This window comes from Malaclemys terrapin, chromosome 11 (genome assembly GCF_027887155.1).
Source record: "Malaclemys terrapin pileata isolate rMalTer1 chromosome 11, rMalTer1.hap1, whole genome shotgun sequence".
NCBI lineage: Eukaryota > Metazoa > Chordata > Testudines > Emydidae > Malaclemys > Malaclemys terrapin.
In genome coordinates this window covers 29,939,373-29,965,802 of record NC_071515.1, presented here as the reverse complement: position 1 = coordinate 29,965,802, position 26,430 = coordinate 29,939,373, and the positions used below count along the sequence as shown (strand labels likewise).

The window sequence follows — 26,430 nt, the reverse complement described above, 5'->3', positions numbered from 1 at the left end:
GAAAGAGCATTTAACAAGGGAAACTGAGGCGCAGAAGAAACAAAGGGGTGAAATCCATATACTCCTTACTTGAATTGAGTGTAAAATTAAATTGTCAACATTAGAAAAATGGGATCTCCTTCAACACAAAGCAGTTGGGATCAGGTGGGGAAGGGAAGTCCATTTTTGAATGCCTGTGACTTCCCCATCATAAATAAAATGACCCTTCCATTTCCTCTTCATTGACTGGAATCGCTGTTGAATAACTACCCTGTGGATGACAAACTGCTAAAATGAACTACGTATTTAATATAAAGAACAGCATTTTCTGTAGTATTGTGATATTATGTCACAGAGTTTGAAATGTCATGTAATGACATATACCACATCCAATCTAAAAAACCAATAACCCCAGTTCCTCTCTCTGTCTGAGTTGCACTCCAACACAATAGACAGCACTAGCAGCAAAGAGCTGAACGCAGGTCCCTGATCCCCAGCTACTCTCCCACAGTGGAAGTTAGAGCAGTAGGGGAGCTATTCTAACTTTTGCTGTTGGCATAAGCTCTATAGCAGACCTTTTACCAGACAGGGATCAGGCTCATTGATCCCCTGCTGCACAACACCCTCCTCCCGCCCCATTCTCAACATGCCACCAGCAGGCACACCATGCCCACTTAAGCTGGAGATCGGAAGGGCATCTTGCCAGCTTTACTTCAGCCAAAGATTCCTCCTAAACAGTGGAATTCTCCAGGGGGAATCTCTGGGTGGTTTAAGGTAGGGTTACCATATTTCAACAATCAAAAAAGAGGACGGGAGGAGCCCCGCCCTAGCCCCGCCCCTGCCCTAGCCCCGCCCCCGTCCTGTCCTAGCCCCGCCCCTGCCCCTTCCACTCCCTCCCACTTCCTGCCCCCTCAGAACCCCCAACCCTCCCCCCCACTCCTTGTCCCCTGACTGCCCCCTCCTGGGACCCCTGCTCCTAACTGCCCTCCAGAACCCCACCCCCTACCTAAGCCTCCCTGTTTCTTGTCCCCTAACTGCCCCCTCCTGAGACCCCCCCCACCTGTACCCTGACTGCCCAAAACCTTACACCCCCAACCCCCAGACAGCCCCCCCCCCCGAACTCCCTGACCCATCCAACCCTCCCCCCTGCTCCCTGTCTCTTGATTACCCCCTCCCCCAGAACCTCCCTGCCGCTTCTCTGAGCCCCGGACCCCTTACTGTGCTGCAGAGCAGCGCACTCGGCAGCGGGGGAGGGCAGCAGGGTCGGAGCTCCAGACGAACAGCCGGCGATCTGTGAGTGCAGGGATGGGGAGGGAGGGGGAGGAGGGGAGTGGTGTCAAGTTTCAGGAGAGTGCAGGAAGGGCTCTGGCTCTGGCTGTCGGAGCCCCGGCTGGTCTGTAAGCCGCGCGCACGCTCTGCATGGGGGGGAGGAGGGGAAGTCCGGACATTGACAAATTCCCCCCGGACGCTATTTTTAACCCGAAAAAGCCGGACATGTCCGGGGGAATCCGGACGAATGGTAACCCTAGTTTAAGGTCCCTTTGTGAACCAGAGAAACCAGCCCAATGAATGCCATATGTCAGACATGCAACATACCACAAACTCATCATCTTAAAATAATTTTTCCCCACCATTTATTTTATTAAGTATCTGACTTAATTACTAGTAGCTATTTTTTTGAAAAGACAAAATACAGGAACAGTAAATAACATAGAAAAGGAGAAAAAATTTAAAGTATATCAAATCTGGTTAGAAAAATCTGTAAAAATGAGCAGCAGTGATAATTAAGGACCAAATTCTGGTACCCTTAACTTGCAGTGAGAGTACCTTACTGTTGTAGTAGCATTGAAGTCGGTGGCACTACGCAAGGTGTAAATTATTACCCAGTAATAGTAAGCGTACCAACATCTAGCCTAGTGTGAAGAAAAAATGTTGATCACCTGTTAGCTAGAATTTATCAAAAAGGGTATAATTTAGACATATTAAAAAATAAAAACTATAAAAATATTATAAACATCATGAATCATTATTCATATTCAGGAAGAAAAATCTATCTCAAATGTGAACATTAGAATATGGCCCTTTACCTACAACAAATGAGTTCTGGTTGTTATTAGTATTAAGAGGAGACGGTAAACAAAGATTTGAGTTATCAGTGTCAAATATCTGACTGATATAGGTACATACTGGACAGGCTGAGCCCTCTCTTTACCCAACAAAAGATGCCCAGCAGTGAGGCTTCTTTCTATTGTTATAGTCATTAGAAGGTATTTGGGTGCAAATAGGAAAACAAATTAATATACAGTATTCCCCTCCCTCCCCTCTGCAAGCGCACACACCTGCTACACTGGATTTATCACATGCTATCGGAGAGTTTCCAAGTCCCTGGCTAAAATATTGACAGCAGATTATCGCTCTCAATTCACACCCTTCCACGCTTCCTACTGTACAAATGCTCACCACATTTTCTCAGGCTGAGTGCACATCTAGATGTGACCTCTCAGTGCCCCTAACTGACCTTTTTATTATAGGCTTTGAGAAATTATATTCAAGAGTTTAAATAAATCATTCTAAAATTATATGAAAAAGTAAAGATGATCCATTAAGCGGAACAGCTTGACAGAAGCAAAACATCAGTGCTCCTCAGTCCGCATTAACCTCTTAGGGTATGTCCACACTGCAGCTGGCAGCGACCCTCCCAGACCAGGTAGACAGACTTGCACTAGCTCGCCTTGAGTTAGCGCACTAAAAATACTACTGGGGACATTGCAGTTTGGGCTCTCAAGGCTGCATGGTCCCTGGGATCTGAGCTCAGATGGCTAGCCTGAGTCTTCGCCAGCATTACGGTATCCACACTGCTCAAGCTGAACCAGTGCAAGTTTGGCTACGCAGGCTGGGAGTCCCACTCCCAGCTGTAGTGTAGACATACCCCTAGTCTCAAGCAGAGTTTAAGGTGTTGCCGTTGACTTATAAAACTCTTAAATCATCTGGAACCTGCCTATTTGAGAGATCACCTCTCTCCCCATGATATACTCCCCCAACTGGAGCCAACAGAGTTACCCAAGCTGGAGTTTCAAGGCTTGAAAAGACAGCAGGCAGCTAGAAGGATGTTCTCAATGGGGGCCCTTCAACACTAGAATTCACTTCTCCCCTTTCAGGGCACACTACAAGGCCCATTACATTTTCTCAGATATTTGGAGTGGATTGAGAGGTGGCTGTGATCTTCAAAAGAGAGGGATTTTAAAAATGTTTTTCTATATAATTGACTGCACCACACCTGATGCAGGAGGACATTGTCCAGGCTTGCCACAGGAAGGTAGCAGTGCTTTAAGAGGGGTGGGGATGGAAGGAGGTCAGAAACTGCTGCAAAAAAAGGTGGGTGGGTCTGCGTGGCGATGCCCCCGGGGCATGTAAGGGCAGAAGGTTTTTCAAGGTGCAAGTCCTAGGGTTAGAAGCCCTTTCTCAGGCAGCAAGCAAGGCAGGGAGCAGAGGATTCAGGCATGCAAGGCAGCATGGCTCCACGTGGACGCAGGATGGTGAGAGCAGGGAGGAGAGGGTACTCCACAGGGAAGGCCTCCACTGCCGGATAAATGGCTTGGTAAAGGACTTTAAAAGGAAGTGCTGGTTAAAGGAATGGAAGGGGGGGTCCGGGCTCCTATGGTACGGCAGAGAGCCAACCCCCCTTTCTTATAGCCCATCTTAACCTTTCTATGAGTGGTGGTGGATGGTAAGGTCCAAGCCATGGGTTTGCTGAGGGACCCGGATGGAAAATGAAGGGGAGCTGGTGGAAACCACGAGTAGTTATTTGAATGAACATGGAGTTACCTACACTGTACACTTTAATCTGCCGGATAGTCACAGATAGCTAATAATAAAGTTGCAGCCTGATTAAATCCATATGAAGTGTCTCCTATCCTTCTTATGGTTTAGCCAGGCAATGCCCAGTTTGTTCACTATTGTGTTCCATCAGTCAGGGTTGTTTTAAGGTGGGTTTGCAAGTATTATGAATTGTGTATTTTAGAATTATGTTAAAGCACTTATAAATGTCTGATAGCTGGTGCTCTGTATAAATAAATACATTGATTCAATCTTCCCCCAACTCCTATGTAATTTAAGAGCAATTTAAATTAAGAAGTATCATTTAAGGTCATGTGGCTATAGATATACACATATATATAGATATGCATAAATATGTGGTTTGGAGTGACTGTGCTCCCTCAAAGTTGTTCTCACACTCCAAACACATTTTCTCTTCTGTTGGTATTTTGGAGGGTACATATTAGCAGTGTCTATTTCATCCTTACAGTGGGGTCATGTAGAGGTCATGCCTGGAACATGGGAATGCAGTACAAACAGCAATGAGCCAGAACTGTCAAATTTTGATTTGGATGTAGATCCAAATATTCCTAAAGTATGGAAGTGTTCTACTTTGTGCTTTTGGTCTGGCACCATCTTTACTATAAAGCATTAATGGATAGTTAAGGAATTTTTTATTTAAGTCTGCTTATCACATATATGTACACTAATGACCAAAGGCTAATTTGTTTGTTCCTACAACTGCAATTAGTCCTTTTCATTTGGGACAATAAAGGTTTTAAACCTGTAACTGATGTAATCATTAGCGCACAGAAGAAGGTGAAGACTGAAGCCTAATTTTGCCCAAATATGCTACAGAAATCCTACTGCTTAATGTGGGATTTCTAGAGAGGGCTGAGAAGATGCTTTATGCAGCATATATTTCTGCTTCTCTGAGAAGGAGTGTGATGGGGTGTGCTCCCCACACTGGCCCTGCAAGAGCTGAAATTAGGCCCGGTGGGCCCAATCAGCTAATGAGGCTGCAAATTGAGGGGCTTTAGGCTGGAGGCAGCTAATTACAAAGATGCTCACCTACGCGGGACAAGTGGGGCTTCTACAAAAAAGACAGGAAATTTAAAGCAGAGGGGGCAGCAGGGAGAAGTCTGCAGTCACTCCCTGGGAACAGCGAGGAGTGTTTGAGGGGCTACAGAGACATTGCCTAAAGTTACTGCCTGGGAGGTGGGAGCGAAAAGACTGGCAAACCGAGAGGAGCGGGGAAGGCCAGGAGGTATGGAAGCGGCTCAGGAAAAGGCAGCAAGGTGCAGGGAATCGACCTTGGCTGCTGTGTACAGGGGACCCTGAGCCAGAACCTGGAGTAGAGGGTGGGCCCAGGATCTCCTGCCAGCCACTGTGGGAGTGGCATTGTAAGGCAGTGAAGCAGAAGCCTGTCTGAGACTGCTGGAGAGCAGGAACCTTGATACACTCTCGCCCAGAAGGGGAAATCAGAATAGTGACCTGGCCAGAGGGCTGAGTAATGAAGAGGACAGCTGCGGCTCCTGAGAGCAAGAGAGGGGCTACAGAGGAAAAACTGCCAAGGTGTAATGACTGGAAGGCGCGTCGGCCTGACTGAACTGATCCCCAGAACAGCTAGGAAATAGCACCATCCAGCAGTGAGTTGAACAACCCATCACAAGGCATAACCTGAACCACCAACTACTACCTTCTGCAGCATTTGCACTATATATTTAGGAGCCCTTTCACTCACCAACCATGTGCCCTTGGAAACATGGGGCCTGATCCTGGAAAGTGTCTCCTGGGGCATTGAGCACCAAATATTTCTATTAACTCCAATGTGAGCTGCAGTGGTCTGCACCTCCTGGAGCTGCTCAGCACCATGCAGGACTGAGCCAGTAGTGCACAAGCCACAGCGTGAGCTGAGCCCACGTATGTAATGCTCATATGAGTTCTGGGGAGGAATTCTACCTTGTTGCATGTGCTGAGGCAAAAGTGACAATAATTCTTTCATGAAATTTCACATTAAATCTATTGTCACTTTATTTCAAGCAATTTTGTGCTTGTGAAATAGAGCTTTCTCCAGCAGTTTTGTAAAGTATATTGTGCACATTGAAAATGTAAGTTTGTACATGTTAGTGATATCAAATGAATACTAAGTAATACATATGAGAACAAGAACATAAAAGGCTCTAGACCTATTGCCTGCTCAACTGTGACAAACACAGACAATTGAGAGGTTTGAGGGGTTTTTCCTGATTTTTTTTTTTCCTTTTGTGTTTTGTTTAAACAGGTCTTGTAGGGAGTGACCTAAAAATCCAACATCTCTCAGAGAAACTGAGTAAAAATGCCTTCTCTGGTACACACAGCCAAGCAAAGAACCAAAAGAAAAACTATGTGAGTAGAACAAACCATGCAACTTCCTCCGTGTGACCAAACCTGCTTGTAACCTTAAATGCATTCTAACAAAACTACCGCAAAATTATCAGAGACATACAGATGGTGCAAATTATTTTAAAATGTGTGCCCAGCTTGGATAAGACTTTTGCAAATAGAAATTCCCTCAGACAAAACTACCTATTTGCAGAAGCATCTCAAACTCAAATGTTCAGGATGATATTGAGTACTTTTAATTTTCAGGTACAAAATGACATACAGATTTTCTTCCTGTCACCACTGCTTGCCATTGGACATGAAAGCAGCATGGAGGAGAATTCACTCCTAGGAGCAGATTTTATATATGGGAACAAAGACATAAACTAGCTTTAAACAGGAGTAGCTCTTAAACTGGCAAGCAAACACATGGCTAATAAGCCACATATGTGTACTATGCACCCAGTTCGCCCTTACCTTACACCTTGAGTTGTTATTTACACCAGTGCAAAGTGGTGATCATTCTGATCTGGTACCACATTACCTCACATTGGTGTAAATGACAATACAAGATGCTGGGAAATGGTGACTCACGCTCGATGGATCATATTCATCAATGGTGTAAATTCATTGCTGTCAAGGATGAATTTCGCCATACGGCAGCAGATGAAAATGTTATTGGCTGCATGGGATGATATTCTGTATCCATGACATCATTCTAGCACAAGCATCCTGGCACAGCTGTTATACATTTATAGTTTTTACATTTAGTTTTAGAGTTCTCTAAGATGGTGACTATGGATAAGAACATATGGCTATAAGAAGGTATACTGACCCCAATCTTAGATCTGGTCTCCTTTGAAGTCTTTTAGACGCATTGTGGGCCTGTAAAAGAACCCTCAGGGATAACCCAAGACAATCATTGCTAAAATATAGCATTGTATTAGTTCATTGGGAAACTGACTACAAATATATTGAAATAGTAACTGTCACTACTTTGCAGCCCATTACTAAAAAGAAAAAAAATATATTTATTAATGCCACAAACAGTATGTCTGCTAAACTATAAGTTATCATGGTCTTACTGTAGATCCTGGGAATCCAGTCTCGCCTGGTTGTCCTGGTCTTCCAGGCTCACCCTAAAAAACAAAAAAAGTGAAGATATAAAAAAGTCAAAAATAAGTTACCATATTATTTCTCTGTCCAAACTTCATGTCCTCATTCAACAAATCATCTTCATCCGTTTTCTCTCCAGTAACATAAATTAACTACACTCGTGCCCTATAATATCTGTTTAATTGTGCTGACTACAGTAATAAACTTGATTGCTACATTTATTAATGTAACAAAATTCTTATGAAAACTCTGGAGGATTGGGCTTAAAGTGTGTCTAAAGTGTACTTCAATGTCACTAGATGGCGCTGCAGAATAGTTTTGCTCTGGATTAGTAAAAATGTAACCTTTTATAACGATAATTTAACTTTGTTCATGATCTAAAAATTTTCTGCGGTAATATTAACCTACAGTGGTTTGGGCTTTAGCTTGGTATCTTTCCTTGTCTCTGTGCAGAAGTCTGAATAATTAAGCATAATTCGATGAAAGCATTTTCTGTGCAATTTGAAGGCGAAAGAAATCTGACTCGAATTGAGTAAGTGAACTTTAAAGAGGATTGTTTACAGTTAGCCATAGCCACCAACCAAGCAACCCTTTATTTGCATGAATTAGTTATAAAGCTTCCAGGGCACTAGACTTAAAGAAGCTAAAAGGACTCAGGAAAAGGAAAATTCTAGACATAGGTGGTATGACATTACACTTTATGAAGGAAACTAATGGACCTCTTAGGAGTCTGGGCTCTATTGGCTTCAGTGGATTAAGAGCCGATCCTTTCCTAAAATTCCTATTGCTCGAATTATTTGTACTGTATAATTGCCATTAAGGGAGTTCATTATGTCTTCACAAAATATAATGTATTTCCATAACTTTAACTGACTTTTACTTTTAACTCTTTACCACTTGTTAAAATTCAATTTAAGGTGCAATAGTCATGCTTTTACAAACACAGGATACATGTGCGCTACCAGAAAACCCTTCACCTAGTAGTATGAGGTTACAAATTGGTGACAGAGGGATCATAGAAGATTAGGGTTGGAAGAAACCTCAGGAGGTCATCTAGTCCAACCCCCTGATCAAAGCAGAGATATGTTACTCTAACACAGGGGTAGGCAAACTACGGCCCGCAGCCATTTGAAGCCGGCCCGCGAGCCACACCAGTGGCTCAGCTCCGCTCTGGCGCTGTGGCCAGGGCGCAGGGTCGGGGGCCGCACCACGTGGCTCCCGGAAACCAGCATGGTCCCGCTCTGGCTCCTACATGCGCCAATGGGAGCTGCAGGGGTGGTGCCTGCAGATGGGGCAGCGAACAGAGCTGCCTGGCCACGCCTCCGCATAAGAGCTGGAGAAGGGACTGCCACTGCTTCCGGGAGCCATTTGAGGTAAGCGCCTCGGCAACTGCACCCCTGGCCTCTCCCCACGCCCCAACCCCCTGCCCCAGCCTCGATCCCCCTCCCACTCTCCAAACCTCTCGATCCCAGCTCAGAGCACCCTCCTGCACCCCAAACCTCTCATCCCCAGCCCCACCCTAGAGCCCGCACCCCCTGTCTGAACCTGCATCCCTTCCCGCACCTCTGCCCCAGCCCTGATCCCCCTCCCGCCCTCTGAAGCCCTCGATCCCAGCCCAGAGAACGCTCCTACACCCCAAACTCCTCATCCTCAGCCCCACCCCAGAGCCTGCACCCTGTCCCGCATCCCAACCCCAATTTTGTGAGCCTTCATGCCCACCATACAATTTCTATTCCTTGATGTGGCCCTCGAGCCAAAAAGTTTGCCCACCCCTGCTCTAACACATCACAATTATAACTAATGGTTATCTTATTCCTTCATTTTCAGATGAGGTTAAAACTTGAGGAACAAATCAAATGGTTTAAAAATAACAATACATAATGTCATAGATCCAGATCAACATTATTGTGATCCTTTTTTCTCCCTAACTGCCCATAGTGCTCCAAAGCTTTTCTTAAGAGAGAGCTCAGGGGTGGCTCATGTTCACTATTACATGGGAATCCTGGCTTGATTTCAAACAAGGCATCTCAAGCTGAGGGCTAGCAGAGCAAGGAACATTAGGAAGATGCTTCATTTAGCCCTGTGGGGGAGTAAGTGCTTTGCATAGCTCACCACTGGCCCCACAAGGTAAAAAAGGGATATTGTTGACAAGACAGAAGTCTTGTCTTCTTTGGCGGGAAGTTAGTAGCTATGACACTGGAGGTGAGTAGGAAGGTTACAGTGAAAATGAAATGGACAGAAATAATCAGAACACACACTTGCACTGGCCAGCAACTGTACCTGAGAAGCCTACATGTTTTATTAAAAGTAAAACAAGGTACAAAACAAAACAAAAATCGTACATCTTCACCAGGTTTGCCTGGAGGTCCTTCGGGGCCCCGAGCACCAACTGGACCCTAGTAATGAAATACATCAGACATTAATTAATCCACAAAACAGTCCCCTAGAAAATAAATGTATTTCATTCTGAAAGGTCATTTTATAAAGACAACATACAATAGTGAAGATTTAATTTTCAGCACCATCATAATTCTTATCCCTTCTCAACCATTCTATTCCATGATGCCCTAGGAAAGAGACACTAGGCTTTGAATAAAATGTGGGATGAATTCTATGAGGGCAAAAGTGTATTTTAGTTATTCCAAAATCTTAGTCAGGATCATGAGCAGGGGCCTTTCAGAGACCTTACACATTGCAGTCAAGTGAAATTAATAGCAATATCCTCTCTCTCGGCAGGCAGCGAGGGCTAGGGATTACAGCAGGGTTCTTGAAGTCTGGGCTTTAGTTCTGATTCTGCCCATGACCTGATGTGTGACCTTGGGACCATCATTCTAATCTTTCTTTGTTTGTTTAAATCGCCCCACCAGCCATGCAGGGACACTAATGCTTACTCACCTTCAAGTATTTTGAGATCAGTGGATGAAAGGCGCTAATCATTAGAATCATAGGGATAGAAGGGATCACACGGGTCGTCTAGTCTGACACCCTGCCAAAATGTAGGATTTGTTGTGTCTAAACCAGTGGTGGGCAATGAGAGCTGCGGGAAGCAGCGGCCAGCACGTCCCTCAACCTGCCACTTTCCGCAGCTCCCATTGGCCAGGAACGGCAAACCGCGGCCACTGGGAGCTGCAGGGGGCCGTGCCTTTGGACGGTCAATGTCAGCAAAATGTCTCGCAGCCTGCAATCAGATTACCTTGATGGGACTCAAGGTTTCCCACCACTGGTCTAAACTATCCAAGACTGATGGCTATCCAGATACTTTTTGAAAACCTCCACTGAAGGAGCTTCCATGACTTCCCTAGGTAGTATGTTTCATTGTCCTACTGTTCTTACAGTTAGGAAGTTTTTCCTGAAATTTAACCTAAATCTGCTATGCTGTAATTTGAACCCATTGCCTCTTGTCCTGCCCTCTGTGGCAAGAGAGAACATTTTTTCTCCATCTTTTTTATGGCAGCCTTTCCAGTAGTTGAAGACCGCTATCATGTGCCCCCCTTAATCTCCTCTTTTCCAAACTAAACATACCCAGTTCCTTCCGCCTTTGCTCACATGGTTTGCATTCCATCCCTTTGACCATCTTTGTCATCGTCTCTGGATCCTTTCTAATTTCTCTATATCCTCTCTATACAAGTGGTGACCAAAATCGGACACAGTACTCCAGATGAGGCCTGACCAGTGCCAAGTAGAGCAGTACTATCACCTCCGGTGACTTGCATGCTATGCCTCTGTTAATATATTTGCTTTTTTTGCAACAGCATTGCATTGCTGATTCCAGTTGAGGTTGTGATCCACCACAACTCCCATCACTGCCATTCAAAGCAATTAAAACTCAGTGAACCAGCCGAAAAATATCACCACCAGTCCTGACTGCAGCCCTTGTCACATGGTCACTTTGGTGCATGCAGCAAGAGAGGAGCCTATGGTATAGTGAGAATTTAGAATAGTCTCTACTGTTACAGTCTGCAATTTTACATTGGGAAGATGCACACATATTTGACCTTACCATTGGTCCTGGATCCCCAGCTTCACCTGGCGGGCCTGTGGGGCCAACACCACCCTAAAATTGACCCAAAAAAGGATAAATATAGAGTAGATTAGAACCAAAGGTAGTGGTCCGGAAAACTATTACAAATAGTAAAAATTATACAGGCACAATTAGCAACCCAGATGGGAATACTGACTGTTCTTGAGACAGTTTGGATCCAGATTCGAACTCGCGTCATGACAATGGAATAAAGGAATACTCTGGATCCTATTACCCCTCAAACTTTGGAGACGTCTGAGCCACATGCACATTTTGCAGCTCAGCCCATCTTTACCCCATCGGAAGCCAGCCCAGTGCTGAGACTGAAGCCATAGAAAGTTAATAGCCAACATTTTCTATTATTAAAGAGTGCCCTAATTAAAATATGTGTGGAGTAAAAAGACCTCTTCTGGACCTGATAGCAAATTGATCTCTTTGGATTAACATCACTGTCTTCTGAAGTCCATCACTGGACTTATGTGGGTACCAAGATTCCTGACTTTCGGGGCAGAAGGTAACTCTGAAGAATGCAGTATTTACTTTAAACAGATTTCTCCTTTCACCACACTTCACCACAACAGAACAATAACAGAGAGCCACAAACCAGTAGGACTATTGAAGGAGTAAGGTACTATTCAAAATTCACAAGGGTGTCAGAATTTGGCCAGTAAATTTGATACAAAGCTATTTCATTGATAACTGGAATCAGTTTAAAAACGAGGAAGTAAATTCTGACTTGAGTAGAAATTGCACATGCATCTAAGATCATGAGTATCCAGATGCCTGTGGTATAAGACTAAAAAATGACAATGAAATAAAAGAGGTTATGTTGTAATTCTCTGGGCATAGTGCTCGGTGGTGACTTGTGTTAATTATGTAGTGCTTGGACTGTCCTGCCTAATTCCTTGTAAGAATTAGGGATAGGCTAAGACATTGCAGGCTACTCATTCTATAAACAGGCACACAATTTGGGAAAACTTTAAGAAAGATGAATTACTGGTATTATGCTATCTCTGAATAGCAATATAATTAGCAAGGATCATCACTGTAAGCATCTGACAAAAAGACAATTATAGGCCAAATACACCTCAGGTGTAATTCCATCAAAGTTAATGGGATAAAGTTGGCCCACTGTGTTTCATAGAATTACATAAGAATACAAGATCAGTTAATACTTTTTTAGGATGGAATTTCTGTGTGTGCACTACATCGTTATGGCTTTAAATCAGGAAAGCACTTAACCACATGCTTAAGTACATCCCTAACTAGCAAAGGACTTACACCTTTGATGAAGGATACTTTCCAGAAACAGGGCCTACATGAACACTTTAGATATCATGCACTCTGTCTTTTCTTATTCCTTTTGTGTACATCTGTGTTAAATACCATGGAACAAATCACTTACTTGTTGTCCTTGTAGACCCTGCGGACCTCTTGGACCCACTGGACCCTATTAAAAACACAAGGGCTTGTTAAACCGTCTCAAAATAAATGAAATCAAATCATCTCACCATGTAAACCAAGCGAAAGGGCATGTCTGATGGTGACCTTCAAACTAACAAACACTTTTATGGTCAAAGCCTCTGGAAGCATAATGAGCTGATACTCAATAGACACTGGGCTGTTAGGTGCAGAAGGGAGTCAAAAGGGGAAGGGAAGAAGAGGAAGGGCGTCGAAGAAGAATCAGAACATTGGGAGGCATGTAATTCAGAAGGGGTTGAAAACCTTGGATTGCTTTTTCCCTTTAGAGTCACTAAATGTGGGAGGAGAGAAACTCTCCTCCTAGTTATGCTACAAGCTTGGAATGTGCGGTGAGGCCTTAGGTCCGGTGAGGCTTTGAGGCCTGCCTCACTCTACAACAAAAATGTAACAATCAAAAATAAACTTGTCAAGTACAATGTAGCCAAATATCATGTTTAATTAATTCAAACTCAAATCTCTGCCTCATTATTCCAATGAGTAGAACTGTGGGACCAGTGCTGTATTGTGCTTATCCTGCTACACTAAATGTATGGGAGAGGGCCTCAGTAGTCTGTGAAATCTTAACTACTGTTTTTAAAGGGTCGAGTTTCACAATACATTTGTTCAGAATTTCATGAAATTTTCCTCCCTAAAAAAGGAGTGAAATTTAAGAAAAATAACTTATTGAATTGAAATCTCAACTCTGAGAGCAATAACAATTTTGTTTGAAAGCAATTCTCACCCGGCTTCTAGGAATACTAGGGAAATAAGAGAGAATACTACAGGAGAGCAGAATTTGTATTTTGACAGAGTCACAAAGAACTGATATCATGCAAGTTTCATGTTCTGTCTTAAACACAGAACCCCTGGTTTTCAAGTGGGTTCCATATTACATTTCCATTACAAGGAGCAGGTAAGAGAAGGAAACAGCAACAAACCAATAAATAATATTAATATAACAATAGAAATAAACAAGTAAACCACCTGTGATCCCGGGTGAGAATCAAATGTTGGGTTGAAAAGAAAAGTGTTAAGTGCATTTACATAAAGGAAGCATATTCATTTCTTGCATACATATTCTACTTCAGATCTGTTCTACCACAGAGGTACTCAATGTGTTCTCACCACTGCACCGGGCATGAATCCCATTTGACTACTGATTCCAGATTTCTCATCCAATCCTGCCATCTGAGCTGCAAACGGCTGTAAAAATGAGAAGCCCAATTTTAGCTGACAATTGTGTTCATGATGCAAAAGTCAGAAAATTACACAACTCACTTTTCATTATTTATTCTGGCTCTGCAGTGCTAAAGAGGAAAATCTTATTTTTGTCATTAAAAGAAAAACTTTCATTCACTTAAACAGAAGTTGGATCAGGCCTTCAAAGAGCAGCTGAGTTAGGTAATTCACAATTTGCATGCTTGCTTTTCAAACCATACTGCACTTTAATCCAAAAAAGATTTTTTATTATTATTAAAGGAAAGATCTTCCTTGAAATGAGATAAATTTCTCTTTCCCTGACTTTTAAGTTATACCCATCTTAATCTTGTCTGCAGACATTTTTCAGCATTTTTTGAGCCTCACATTTTTATTTTGTTTTTACATAAATGTCCCTAACATTTAGAAATATATGAAGCTAAGTGGAAAATTAGCTGATTTTTTCTTTCATCTTAAATAATAACTTTGACCGTATTTCCCTTAGTCAGCAAAGCTGAAGAGCATCTGCTGTTCTTGTGATCCTGTGCCAGCCTACAAAACAAATTAATTAAAGCAGGGAGGGTTTTCAACAAACATGCATCCCTCTCTTGCCTACTTGCTTGTTGATATGGTTGAAAAACCAAAACCTTTTTATTTTCTTTATTAAGGGCCGGCTCCTCAGTTGTGACTGAGGAGTACTCATTGTCCTTTGCTCTCCTCTGACTGGTCCCCTACCACAGTGCCTGAAGGCTGCCCTGTCCTGTTCCTGCCATAGGGCCATTACACAAGCCAGGAATCTCTTGGAAGCAGGGGAGCTCTGGCCAGGCCTCTTCCTACCACACTTTCTAGGCCAGCTGCCACAAAAGATGGGTGGTTTAGCAATCACTACACCAGTTCTGTACCACAATGCTGGGGAGATCCTCCGAGGGCTGGATCAGCTGGGTTTAGGGTCACTTAGAGTAACATAAAGAGCCAATGTGCTGCCCAGCATTATCAGGGCTTGATTCACCACTACATTACTCCAGTTTTACATCTGTCATCAGCGTAACGCCCTTGATTTCAATAGAGTTACAGTGCAATAAAGCCAGTAATGCAGTGGGGAATCAAGAAATATATCTTTAGAACCCCAACAAATGACGTAATTTACAAAATATGAAAAGGAACAATTTTATTTCATATTAACCCGTAATCAATCCTACACTTCATAGAATCTTTGTAAAGAAATGTCTTGCAGATCACCTAATCCACATCCATGCGGTGCAGGATTTATCCCTATAGAACATCCCTGAATGCTTCATCTAGCTTTAGGTCTCAATAGTTCCAGCGAAGGGGAATCCACTGCGCAACCAAGAAGTTGGCTCAATCATACTTTAAATAACTTAATAACAAATTGACTCATTGTTCAGCCTAAATTTCCCTTTGCTAAATTTCATCCCATCATTTCTCTTCATTCCTCCAGGAACCATCACACTATTTCTCTTCAATCCCTTGGGGCCTGATCCAAAGTCCACTGGAATGGACGGATTCCTATTGACTCCAATGCACTTCATATTGGGATTTTTTTAACTGCCAAAATATACATACTGAATTCTTTCAGACCTTCCTCCAAAGTCAGCCCTTCCAAATCACTAATCCTCTTTTTGCCACCATTTGCATCTTCAACAGATACTTTCCACCCTTCCCATTAGCTTCTTATTTGATCTGTTTGTTTCCAAAGTTTGGATCAGTTTAATTAAAGGGAAAAGATTTCATTCTCTCACCCCTCCTCCAGCCATTTAGTATAGAGGAGAAGTGGATTAAATTACTTTGATGGTCTTTTCCAAGCCTACTATCTATGAGCACACGAAAGTAGTAGGTTAACATCCCCATCCTCTCAGAGATGCAACAGAAATTGAGAGCAAGAATCATCTTAACTATTCATAAAAAGCATCTATTCACTAAATAAACCTGTGCTGATTAGAAAACTTAAAGTTAGAAGAGGCTGAAATAAATACCAACATATGTAAATACTTAAATCCTGATTTACTGCATGTACAAAACACAGCCACACTGACACTCTGCAAACTTGATCACTTACCCATTGGCTGGCACCACACTCACTATGCTTCTTCACCCATGGCCCCAGGTATCAAAGAGCAAATCATTCATTTTAATCAGAATGGGTGGCAGAGATTAATGACTGGATAGGAATCATATCCACAACATCCCAACCCTAAGCTATCTTTCTATGGCCGGTTTTGTGTCTCTGAAAGTCAGATCCTGTGGTGAATGGGAACTGGGGGCATTTGACACATTGCTAGATCCAGTCCATCATTCACCTGGGTCCCATACTTATGCATCTATAAAACTTACTGCATTCCTCCCATCTGGTCCTGAGTGAGTTGGATGTCCTGGGGGTCCAGGATCACCAGGCTGTCCAGGGATACCAGGTTCCCCATCAATCCCTTGAGGACCACGAGGACCCTAGAAAGAAAGTCAGCAGAAATTAGTACAGATACATACCAAATATATTAGTGAGCTTCATTAGAATTTACAAATGCTTGACTAGCTTTTATTAAACCCAAGAGGAATGGTAATATTTCTGCTGAAAAGGTCCTCAAGCAGACAGCATCCCCCATAACTACTCAAGCTAGTTAAGTCCAAAGCATACTGCAAACAGTTATAAAGGGATCTCACAACACTAAATAAAATGGCAGATGAAATTCAGTGTTGATAAGTGCAAAGTAATGCACCTTGAGAAACATAATCCCAACTATACATACAAAATGATGGGGTCTAATTTAGCTGTTACCACTCAAGAAAGAGATCCTGGAGTCATCTTGCATAGTTCTCTGAAAACATTATTCAGTGTGCAGTGGTAGTCAAAAAAGTTAACAGAATGGGAGGAACTATTTGGAAACGGATAGATAAGTCAGAAAATATCCCAATGCCATTATGTTAATCTGTGGTATGCTAACATCTTGAATACTGACAGCAGTTCTGGTTGCTCCATCTCAAAAAAGATGTATTAGAATTGAAAAATGTACAGAGAAGGGCCACAAAAATGATTACAAGTATGGAACAGCTTCCATATGAGGAGAAATTAATAAGACTGGGACCATTCAGCTTGAAAAAGAGACGACTAAGGGGGGATATGATAATCCTATGAAATCATGAATGGTGTGGAGAAAGTGAATAGGGAAGAATTACTTACCCCTCACATAACACAAGAACCAGGGGTCACACAGTGAAATTAATAGGCAGCAGATTTAAAACACACACAAAAAGGAAGTACTTCTTCACACAATGCAGAGTCAACCTGTGGAACTCATTGCCATGGAATGTTGTGAAGGCAGAAAGTATAACCAGGTTCAAAAAAGAATGAGATAAGTTCATGGAAGCTAAGTCTATCGATGGCTATTAGCCAAGATTGTCAGGGATGCAACCCCATGTCCTGGGTATTCCTAAACCTCTGACTGCAAGAATCTGGGACTGGACAACAGGGGATGGATCACTTAATGATTGCCCTGTTCTGCTTATTCCCTCTGAAGCATCTGGCACTGGCCACTATCAGAAGACAGGATACTGGGCTAGATGAACCATTAGTCTGACCCAACATGACCATTCTCATGATCATTCCTGCTCCTCAGACAAGAAGCACTGTCTGGAAGTAACAGCAGCCATCAATTATGGAGATAAATTAGACTGTCTTCTTTAAAAATATTCTTTTAGGGGCCCAGGAACAGTTCATATCATTCCCAAAAGGTGTTTATTGTGGCTTTAGAAATGCTTAGCCTTGCACACAGTGTAAGTGTAGCAAGAATACAGAGTAGATTTCAATGCAGCTGAATGTTTGCAGCCTCCTATCAGAGACAGACCTCCAACTATCATGAATTTGCTGTACAAATGACACACAAGAACAGGGCTTGCCTAAACTTGAAATGCTAGAGCAGAGCAACTGTGCCGCTGCAATGCTTCAGTGTAGACATTGAAGGGGAGGGTTTCTCCTGTCAGCACAAGTAATACAGCTCCCTGAGACGTGGTAGCTAGGTCAAAAGAGAAGAATTCTTCTGTCAGCCTAGCATTGTCTAGGTTGGCTCACCTACACCGCTTTTTCACACCCCTGAGCAATGTAGTTAAGCTGACTTAATTTTCTAGTGTACACCAGGCCTCAGAATGTGATCTATACCAGTGCAAATACTAGGTTAACTGATGCCAAGGAGTTACCTAAGATTAGCAGTGGCATAAATTAGACCAGAATCTATCCCATAGCTTCTCTGAGTGACTACAGTCACATGGTCATTCTAGTGAATTCCATATTGTCCCCTTTCCCCTGCATCCAGCTTGTATGAGAAGAACTAAATAAAGAAGCAGCTGGCAAGACATCAATGGAGTTAAACAGCCAAAAATCAATAGAAATATTTCATGGACATGTAAAAATCCATTTTTAAATGAATAAATACTTTGAAGTGTTTGCTCCGACCACCACTTTCACTTCCACCTACACATGGAGAGAAATGTTTGATTATAGTGAAGGAAACATTTTATGAGCCTTTGAACTTTGCTAAATCTCTATAAAGAGCCCGCAACCATAAAACTTATGAAGTCTTCCTTAATGAGCCATCATTACAAACACATGCTGTACTACTATAACCAGCTGGCTTGCGTTTATTTCTATTTGATAAGGACTGTAATCATCTGAGGGTTTGCTGTGCATTGGAATGAGTCCCCCAGAAGTTGGGGACTGCATTAGGATAGCCCATGTCTACCATATCAGGTACTAATGAACTCCTCAAAACTCCCAGGGACAAGTTAATGCTTTCTTTCATAATTCTAGCTATATAGTTTTTATGGTCAGAAGTCATGTGATCCTAGCAACGTGGGGGACGAGGAACGGAGGGGTTGGATAGGCGTGGGAGTCCTGGGGGGCTTCTCAGGGGGCGGGGGTGTGGATGGGGGGGGCAGTCAGGGACAGGGAGCGGTGGGTGGGGTTGGACAGGGGGCGGTCCCAGAAGGGGGCAGTCAGGGGACAAGGAGCAGAGGGGGTTGGATGGGTTGGAGGATCTGAGGGGGGCAGGGAGGGAGCAGATAGGGGGCGGGGACCAGGCTGTTTTGGGAGGCACAGCCTTCCCTACCCGGCCCTCCATATCATTTCGCAACCCCGATGTGACCCTCGGGCCAAAAAGTTTGCCCACCCCTGGACTAGACTGAGCCCATCCCTGTAGGATGGATGCGTACAGATGGTAAGTCTACTAGAGTCTCCTCAGAAATCCTGCATTATTATTTAATATGTAAATTACAGTAGCACCCACAGGCCCCAGACAATATTGGGCCCCATTATAGTAGGTCTTATACAAACAGAGGTAGACATAATGCCAGCCTCAAAAATCTTACAATCTAAAAACAGGAGCAATGTGTTTTTCTATTTTCTTTTCTTTGTTCTAGAATGAAACAGACAGAATCCACTCATTGGAAAGAAGATATGAATGCCAATGAACAATGGGACAAGCTTTTCTAAAATGACCATTGATGTCCAACTTGAGACACCTTAAAGCAGCCTGATTTAAGAGAAGGTGCGGAGCGCCTGCCACCTGAGAATCAAGCCTCTTTAAAATGTCTCAGGTTGAGCACCCAAAAAATTGAGGCACCCCAAATTACTAGTCACGTTTGAACATCATGGCCAGTAGTATTTATTTGTTGTCTCCAGATGTTTTATTTTGTTTTGACTGGCCCACAAACACTGAACCCTCCATGCTAAATGGAGTTTGAGGGCAACAATGCATTAGCTTTATACCAAAACATCCCTTTAGACACATACTTTGTGGTAGGAAAAAATATAATGTGAAGCATTTTTTTAACCTCCAAAAATTCATCAGCTGCGACATCAACACTGTGGAATGAAAACTAGCAAATTGTGTGTTTATATTAATTTGGAGAGGACAACTAGCCAGCGGGAGGTAGCTCATATTGAATGTTTTTGTTTTGTAAAACCATTTTGTTTGTCCCTGTTCATCTTTTAGTAACTCAGCAACCATGGGGAGATTTTGAGTAAGAGATATTCCAGCTAGGCCACAAGGTGGCCTCCTTTGAACATGCACACAGTTTACTGCAAATACAATAATACTGTGGTTATTTGTTACTGGTATTCAGAAAACAAAAGATTAAAGTTTTGCCTTTGATATTATAGTGAAAGAAAATAGTCCACAGTAAAACAGTTTCAAACCACAGTTTATCATACTATTAAGACAGTAATATAATTAATACCTACTGTACCAGTATACTACGTGAAACTAGAGCCCCTGAACAAGATTTAGTTTATTTTCAATCATGTAAAAACATTACTTGTAAAAACTAAGAATAATATTGTTTGAATTCAAAGAAGTAACTGTTCAATCCCAGGAGGCAGATTGCAGAAACAAAGATTGCTGCTGCTAAACATACAGCTACATTGCTTCTTATTTCAAAACTCCTCCTCCTACAATGCAATGTATTTTATAAACCTACAGCTGCTAAACTCAACCACCAAGTGGCATTTCATCACATTACATGATTAACAAATAATCTGATGCTTAAAATAAAAGTAGAAAAATATGACACTACTTCATTTACATCTAAATGTTTTTTGTTTTCCTTAAATGCAGGTCCATAAGGAAATAAAAAGTCAGCATTAGCATGGAGGCCCCCCTTTCCAAAAGCAGCCTCAACATTTTGGGTGGGAGGAGTAGGGGTGGAAAGGAGTAGAGTATTCTTATGGGTCTCAGAGGTCTGGCCTTTGGTCAAGGCCACAGGCAGTCAATGAGAACTACCTCTGTAGTAAGGGATGAGAGAGTATCCAAGATAAATTGAAATAATGTTGCTGTTTAAAATCTAAAAACCTGTTTAAAGCACCTTCTGTATTTTTGCTGTGGTTTTGTTTCAATAAGGAACATGTTGGAGAAACAGTCTACCATTATAAAGTATAATCCTACTTCAAAGGTTCCATGCTAGAACATTATGGAGCAGAGAAGAGAATTCTGAGATTGAAAGGATCCTTTTTATACCCACTTGAAAGAACCTCAACTCCTTTGATATCTTCACCATTCCCTTTCAGCCTTTCTGTGGTTCATGTAACCACCAATCATGCAGATGCTGAAATTCCTTTATTGAGCATTTATTTCTGCAGTGCAGTCTTAATAATATTATTCACTAACATACTTCCACGTTCCGCCCACACATTGACTCCTACTTATTTCTTGAGCTCTCTCTTCCATTTTGAAATACTCTAAGCCAGTGGTTCTCAAACTAGGGCCGCCGCTTGTTCAGGGAAAGCCCCTGGTGGGCTGGGCCAGTTTGTTTACCTACCACATCCACAGGTTCGGCCGATCGCGGTTCCCACTGGCCGCGGTTCGCCGCTCCAGGCCAATGGGGGCTGCAGGAAGTGGTGCGAGCCGAGGGACGTGCTGGACGCCCTTCCTGCAATCCCCATTGGCCTGGAGCAGCAAACCGCGGCCAGTGAGAGCCGTGATCGGCCGAACCTGCGGACACAGCAGGTAAACAAACCGGCCCAGCCCACCAGGGGCTTTCCCTGAACAAGCGGCGGCCCTAGTTTGAGAACCACTGCTCTAAGCAGTTAACATCACCTCTGATACAATGTTGTCGCCATTAAAAAGTCAACATTTACCTTTAGTTGCCATATAAAGGTATGAGATACTTCATGTCTCATTTCGGGTAAGTGTTGGCAAATGATGACTTGTTAGTGGCAATGCCTCTAGACATTGGTCAATTGTTTCAAAGGTAAAATTCACGTTTCAAACTACTCAGAGAACCAGTAGATATAAAATCCTCTGGCCTTGTGATCTGTGTTTTGGGAGATGGGTGGAAAGGAACTGGAATGTTTATAAGGCATTGGATGTTAGAGCAGATGTAAAGCAATTTAGCACTTTGAGGTCAGCCCTGCACGTGAATACTGATTAAGTGAACTTCTAAGAACAGCATTTAGCAACTTACAGGTCTCCCCTTAGGTCCTCGTTCTCCTCTTGGTCCTTGTGAACCTGGAGGTCCCTAAAGGAATAAATAAAATCATTAAATACATTGAGCTAATGATTTACAGAGTTTTGAAAATGTAAAATAAAATAATTATTTTAAAAGTAATTTTATAAAAACAGCCCTTCTCAAGAAAGCGTACACTCAGTGTGAGGCAGTACTTTGGTTTGTTTGCCTTTTAAAAAGGTGGACTCACTTCAAATCACTTCTTACAGATTCAGGAGAGAAATGTTAGACAGCAATATCATGAATATCACAAAGAGCCTCAAATGCTCCCCATTTTTTCTCAAACATATAGAACCAGTGCTATTCCACTGCAGTCAGGTTACAGGATTTGGGCAGTCTACAAAAGAGGTGCTTGTCCCCTGTGCAATTCATCAGAGACTCCCTGTGCCAGAACACAGATCTGCACCATTGATGCAGATCTGACCACATCTGCACTTTGGCCATGAGGCAGGAAGCAGTGACCCCAGAGTGGCTCCTCTATCAAAAAAGAATTCTCCACTGTCATATTGGTGGTAGCATTTTACATCCACTTTGCTCTCACTTTGTGCAGGTGGAAGGTGGAAGGCAATGGAAAATCACACCCAAGGGATACAATCCTGGCCCTACTGCTAGTCCAGTGACTTGAATGGGGCGGAATTCCACCCAACATCTGTCATTTATTTCTGGGGTGAGGAAAAGAAGAGAGAAATTCATTTTAGTTGTGAATGTGTTACTCTTGAAGAGCATCTTGATTGAGGGCCCTTTCATCCAAGGGGTGCAGGAAAGAGTGCATGCAAGAAAATTTCGGCTTAAAAAGGTACAGAGAAAGAGGAGTTCTGCATACATGCAATCCTCTCCTCGGGAATGGATACCTATCTTAATGAACAAGCACCAGAGGGTGAACACGAGAAGGGAAATGATAGGAGAGGCCCTACACACAGCAGCCAAAGTAGCAACCAAATAGGGAAAAAAGTATAAACATAATCACGAAGCAGCAGCAGAAGGCAGTACCCAAAAAGGATGGAAAGAAAAAAGAGATCAGAACAGCTGCCCTGGGCCAGACGAGGTGACAGCAACTTTAATGATGCAAGAGGCATTACAGAGAGGTGCTAGATGCAGATCTGGAAAATAAGGAAGAAATGAATCCTTAAGGACATGGTTCACACTGAAGAACAAAGGATTCTCCAAAGGATATTAGGACAGGCCCTGATGCCCTGGATCTCAGCAGGCACATGCACATATACAAGGGTGGAATTGAGCATCAATCCCTACAAATAGGTCAATAGGTTCAGTATCCACAAGGCACACCTGGTGGCCAAAAGCACTCTCACAGCTGCTATGGCACTGTCCATTTGTTTTAATGCCAGAAATCCCCTAGCAACCTGCCTTCCGTTTCTTATGTGCTCCATCCTTTTCTCCTGTCCTATGATCTCAAGACTGCTGTCCTTTCCTGATGTCATTGTGCATGCTCAGCACAACAACTGCATTCTGCCAAAGATTTTACAGCAGCTTAGGACTGTTTTATTTGTCTCTCTCTTATGCGTCTGATTCATTTCCATTCCCAGAGGGAGTATTTAGCATTGTCTGGGTTTCTGTGTCCATGTCCTTAATTTATTTTTTCATGCTCTCTTTTCTGTGGCTTCATAACTCCTGCTGCCATGTTCATTGGCCCTCGGGGCAGTATACCAGTATTCCTGGCTGTATGTAACTCATACCCTTGTGAGTTGCTTCTTACATCTTATTGTTGTAGGCTAGTTGTTTTCTACCTTTTTTTCACTTGTAGACCCCTACAACATTTCAAATGGAGGTATGGACTCCTTTGGAAATCTTAGACATAGTCTGCAGACCCTCAGAGGTCCATGGACCACAGGTGAAAACCACTGTTGTAGGCTACCTAATAGAAGGACAATATGGCCCCTGAAGTTTAGTGCCCTCTCACACCCCTCTTTCAGTATTTATGGCTTTCATGGATGAACATATCCTACCCCTGCCCTGTACCAATTCCTGCATAGGAGTGTGAAAAATGCAACCTTCCATCCCCACCAGGTCACATACTGGTAGCAAAGACAATATGTGGCTTCTACTACAGCTTCCGACATACAGTACCAGGAGGTCCATTGGTTGTTGGACCCACAGGACTCTGCCCCATTCCTCTCCCTTCTCAACCCACCTCTGCATGCTGTATCTCAATTAGCCTTCAATGAGCTGTTCTCTGTAGCATACTAATGGGTATAAACACCAGCACAGGGTCCCCAGTCCTGCTCCTTCCCTGCTCGGTGGAGCCATATCAGCTACATTGAAGGCAGGGCCCTCCACAACCATGGAAGCTCAGACAAGGTTTGCCCCTGGATTATTATTTATTAATTAATATTTATTATTTGTATTATTGTAGTGCATAAGATTCCCAGTCATGCACCAGAACCCCATTTTGATAGGTGCGATAGCAACAGGCCATTGCCTGCTGGTTGGTGCCTAGACACCTTGCCTTGCTGCTTTGCATGACTGTCATTACTCCTGGTGGAATTCTGTACCAAAAAATTAAAAATTCTGCAACACAAAATTTAAAATTCTGCGCAAAATATTTTAAAATTCTGCAAAATTCTGCATATTTTATTTGTCAAAATAACACAATATAATCACACCAGTTTCAATTATTTTTGGACATTTATTTCAAAATACCTGTCAGCAAGTATGTCTGTATCAATACAAACAACAAAAAAGATTCAGGAAATGTTTTTTGACAAATAGATTCCTTACTAGGCATATGAATACAGAACTCTGAGTAATAATTCATTTAAGCTACACTACAGAACTGTATTTCCTGCACCTCTCAGAAGCAGTGCAAAGGCTTGGGGGAGTCAGGGTAATTGAGGAGCTGAGGGAGAGGGAAGAAATTGCTGGGAAGGATCCTGGGTGTGAACTTGGAGAGCTGTGGGGTATGAATAGGAAAAGTACTGAACAGGTTTTTGGGAGTGGTAGGGAGGGATTGTTAGGGAGCTTCCCCCACGCAGACTTTGGCTGACCCCTAGCCTCTCCCATTCAATCAGGCACATCTGCCCCTGTTCCCAAGTGTCTCTGTGCCCTCACCCAGGCACTCCCCTGTCCCTATGTAGCTCTGCACCCCTCCCCCATTCCCATGTGTCTCTGTGCCCACAACCAGCCCCCCAGCCCCATGTGTCCCTGTACCCCTCCCCCATCCCCATGAGTCTCTGTGCCATCACCCAGCTACCCCCTGTCCCTATGTAGCTCTGCACCCCTCCCTCTGCCCCAAGTATCTCTGTGCCCTCCTCTAGCCCCCCATCCCTATGTGTCCCTGTACCCCTCCCCCATCCCCATGTGTCTCTGTGTCCTCACTCCCATTCAGCCCCAGCCCAGTCTGTCCTCCCCCAGAGCACCCCACAGACCCTGTCTCCTGACCTGGCCTGACAAGTGCTGCTAAGGCAGCTCTCGCTCCCCTCCCTGGAGGGGAGCTAGCACCACATCGCCCTCTGGTGGGCAAAAGGTGGAACTGCAGCACCATTTTGGCAGAAGCTTTTTTCTGCGCAAAAAAATAGAAATCTGCAGGGCTCATTAAATATGCGCCTGCGCAGTGGTGCAAAAGTCCCCCAGGAGTAATGACTTTACTTTGTTGCCTTGCCACCTCACCTGACCTTGCCTCCACAGCCCACTGACCCAGCCCCATGGATTGGCTCTCCCGGCTACCGACCCCTGAGAGAACTCAGACCATTGCCCCAGACTGCCTCTGATACCGATGAACCTCCTGGCTGCCCAACCACCTGCACACACTTGACTACTGCTCTGGACTTCCCCCTAGCCTGCCTCACCCACCAGGCATTACAGTCATTTTCACAGTAATGAAATTGAAGAGACTGGAAATAATATAATCAGAAGAACAGAAGCTCAGATGCTACTTACTGATGGTCCTGGGCGGCCTCGTATTCCTGTAACCTAAACACAGAGAAGACATGAGCTAAAGCTTTCACAAAACACTAGGAATGCATTTGTCATGGCTACCCTAAGGAAAACTGCTCACTGAACGATGAAGATTTGTACAGTAAATTAAGCTACCTGACAACTTTTAGGATTTTGTAACCCCTTTTAAATTTCAGTACCTTTTCTGAATAACATAACAAGAACTTTGGAAGTCTGATGATAATTTTATGCTGACTTTTTTCTACTAGAAAAGTGCAAATAAAGATTTTTAAAAGTGAGGGTGTTACTTTCTCTCTCTTTTTAACTTTTTTTTCACTTTTCCACTAGAAAGTTTTTAAAAGTGTTTTTCCACCACTTTTTCTCTTTTTACAAAAAATCGTATTGTCAACTTTTTCCAGGAGGAAAAAGTAAATGTGAGAGAAACTGAATTATTCTCACTTTCTCTAATGTTTTTACCTTTCCCCACAGTTTTCCTGTGGGGGGGGAGGGGCGGGGAAAAATAAATAACTGACAGAAAGTTGCAACTGTCACACAATTATTAAAAAAATATTTTGAAT

General features: G+C 43.1%; 1 protein-coding gene across 2 annotated transcripts in view; it reads right to left on the bottom strand.

Annotated features, from left to right (window-relative positions):
- Positions 1 to 26,430, bottom strand: part of COL5A2 (collagen type V alpha 2 chain) — a 179,531-nt gene that overhangs the window by 57,670 nt on the left and 95,431 nt on the right. For both annotated transcript variants that reach the window (XM_054043613.1, XM_054043612.1), the window contains exons 5-12: positions 25,856 to 25,888; positions 21,920 to 21,973; positions 16,307 to 16,417; positions 13,883 to 13,960; positions 12,702 to 12,746; positions 11,276 to 11,329; positions 9,618 to 9,671; positions 7,245 to 7,298 (exon numbers count right to left, since the gene is read on the bottom strand). In XM_054043613.1, the coding sequence (XP_053899588.1) occupies positions 7,245 to 7,298; positions 9,618 to 9,671; positions 11,276 to 11,329; positions 12,702 to 12,746; positions 13,883 to 13,960; positions 16,307 to 16,417; positions 21,920 to 21,973; positions 25,856 to 25,888 (483 nt within the window). The remainder of the gene's footprint in view (positions 1 to 7,244; positions 7,299 to 9,617; positions 9,672 to 11,275; positions 11,330 to 12,701; positions 12,747 to 13,882; positions 13,961 to 16,306; positions 16,418 to 21,919; positions 21,974 to 25,855; positions 25,889 to 26,430) is intronic.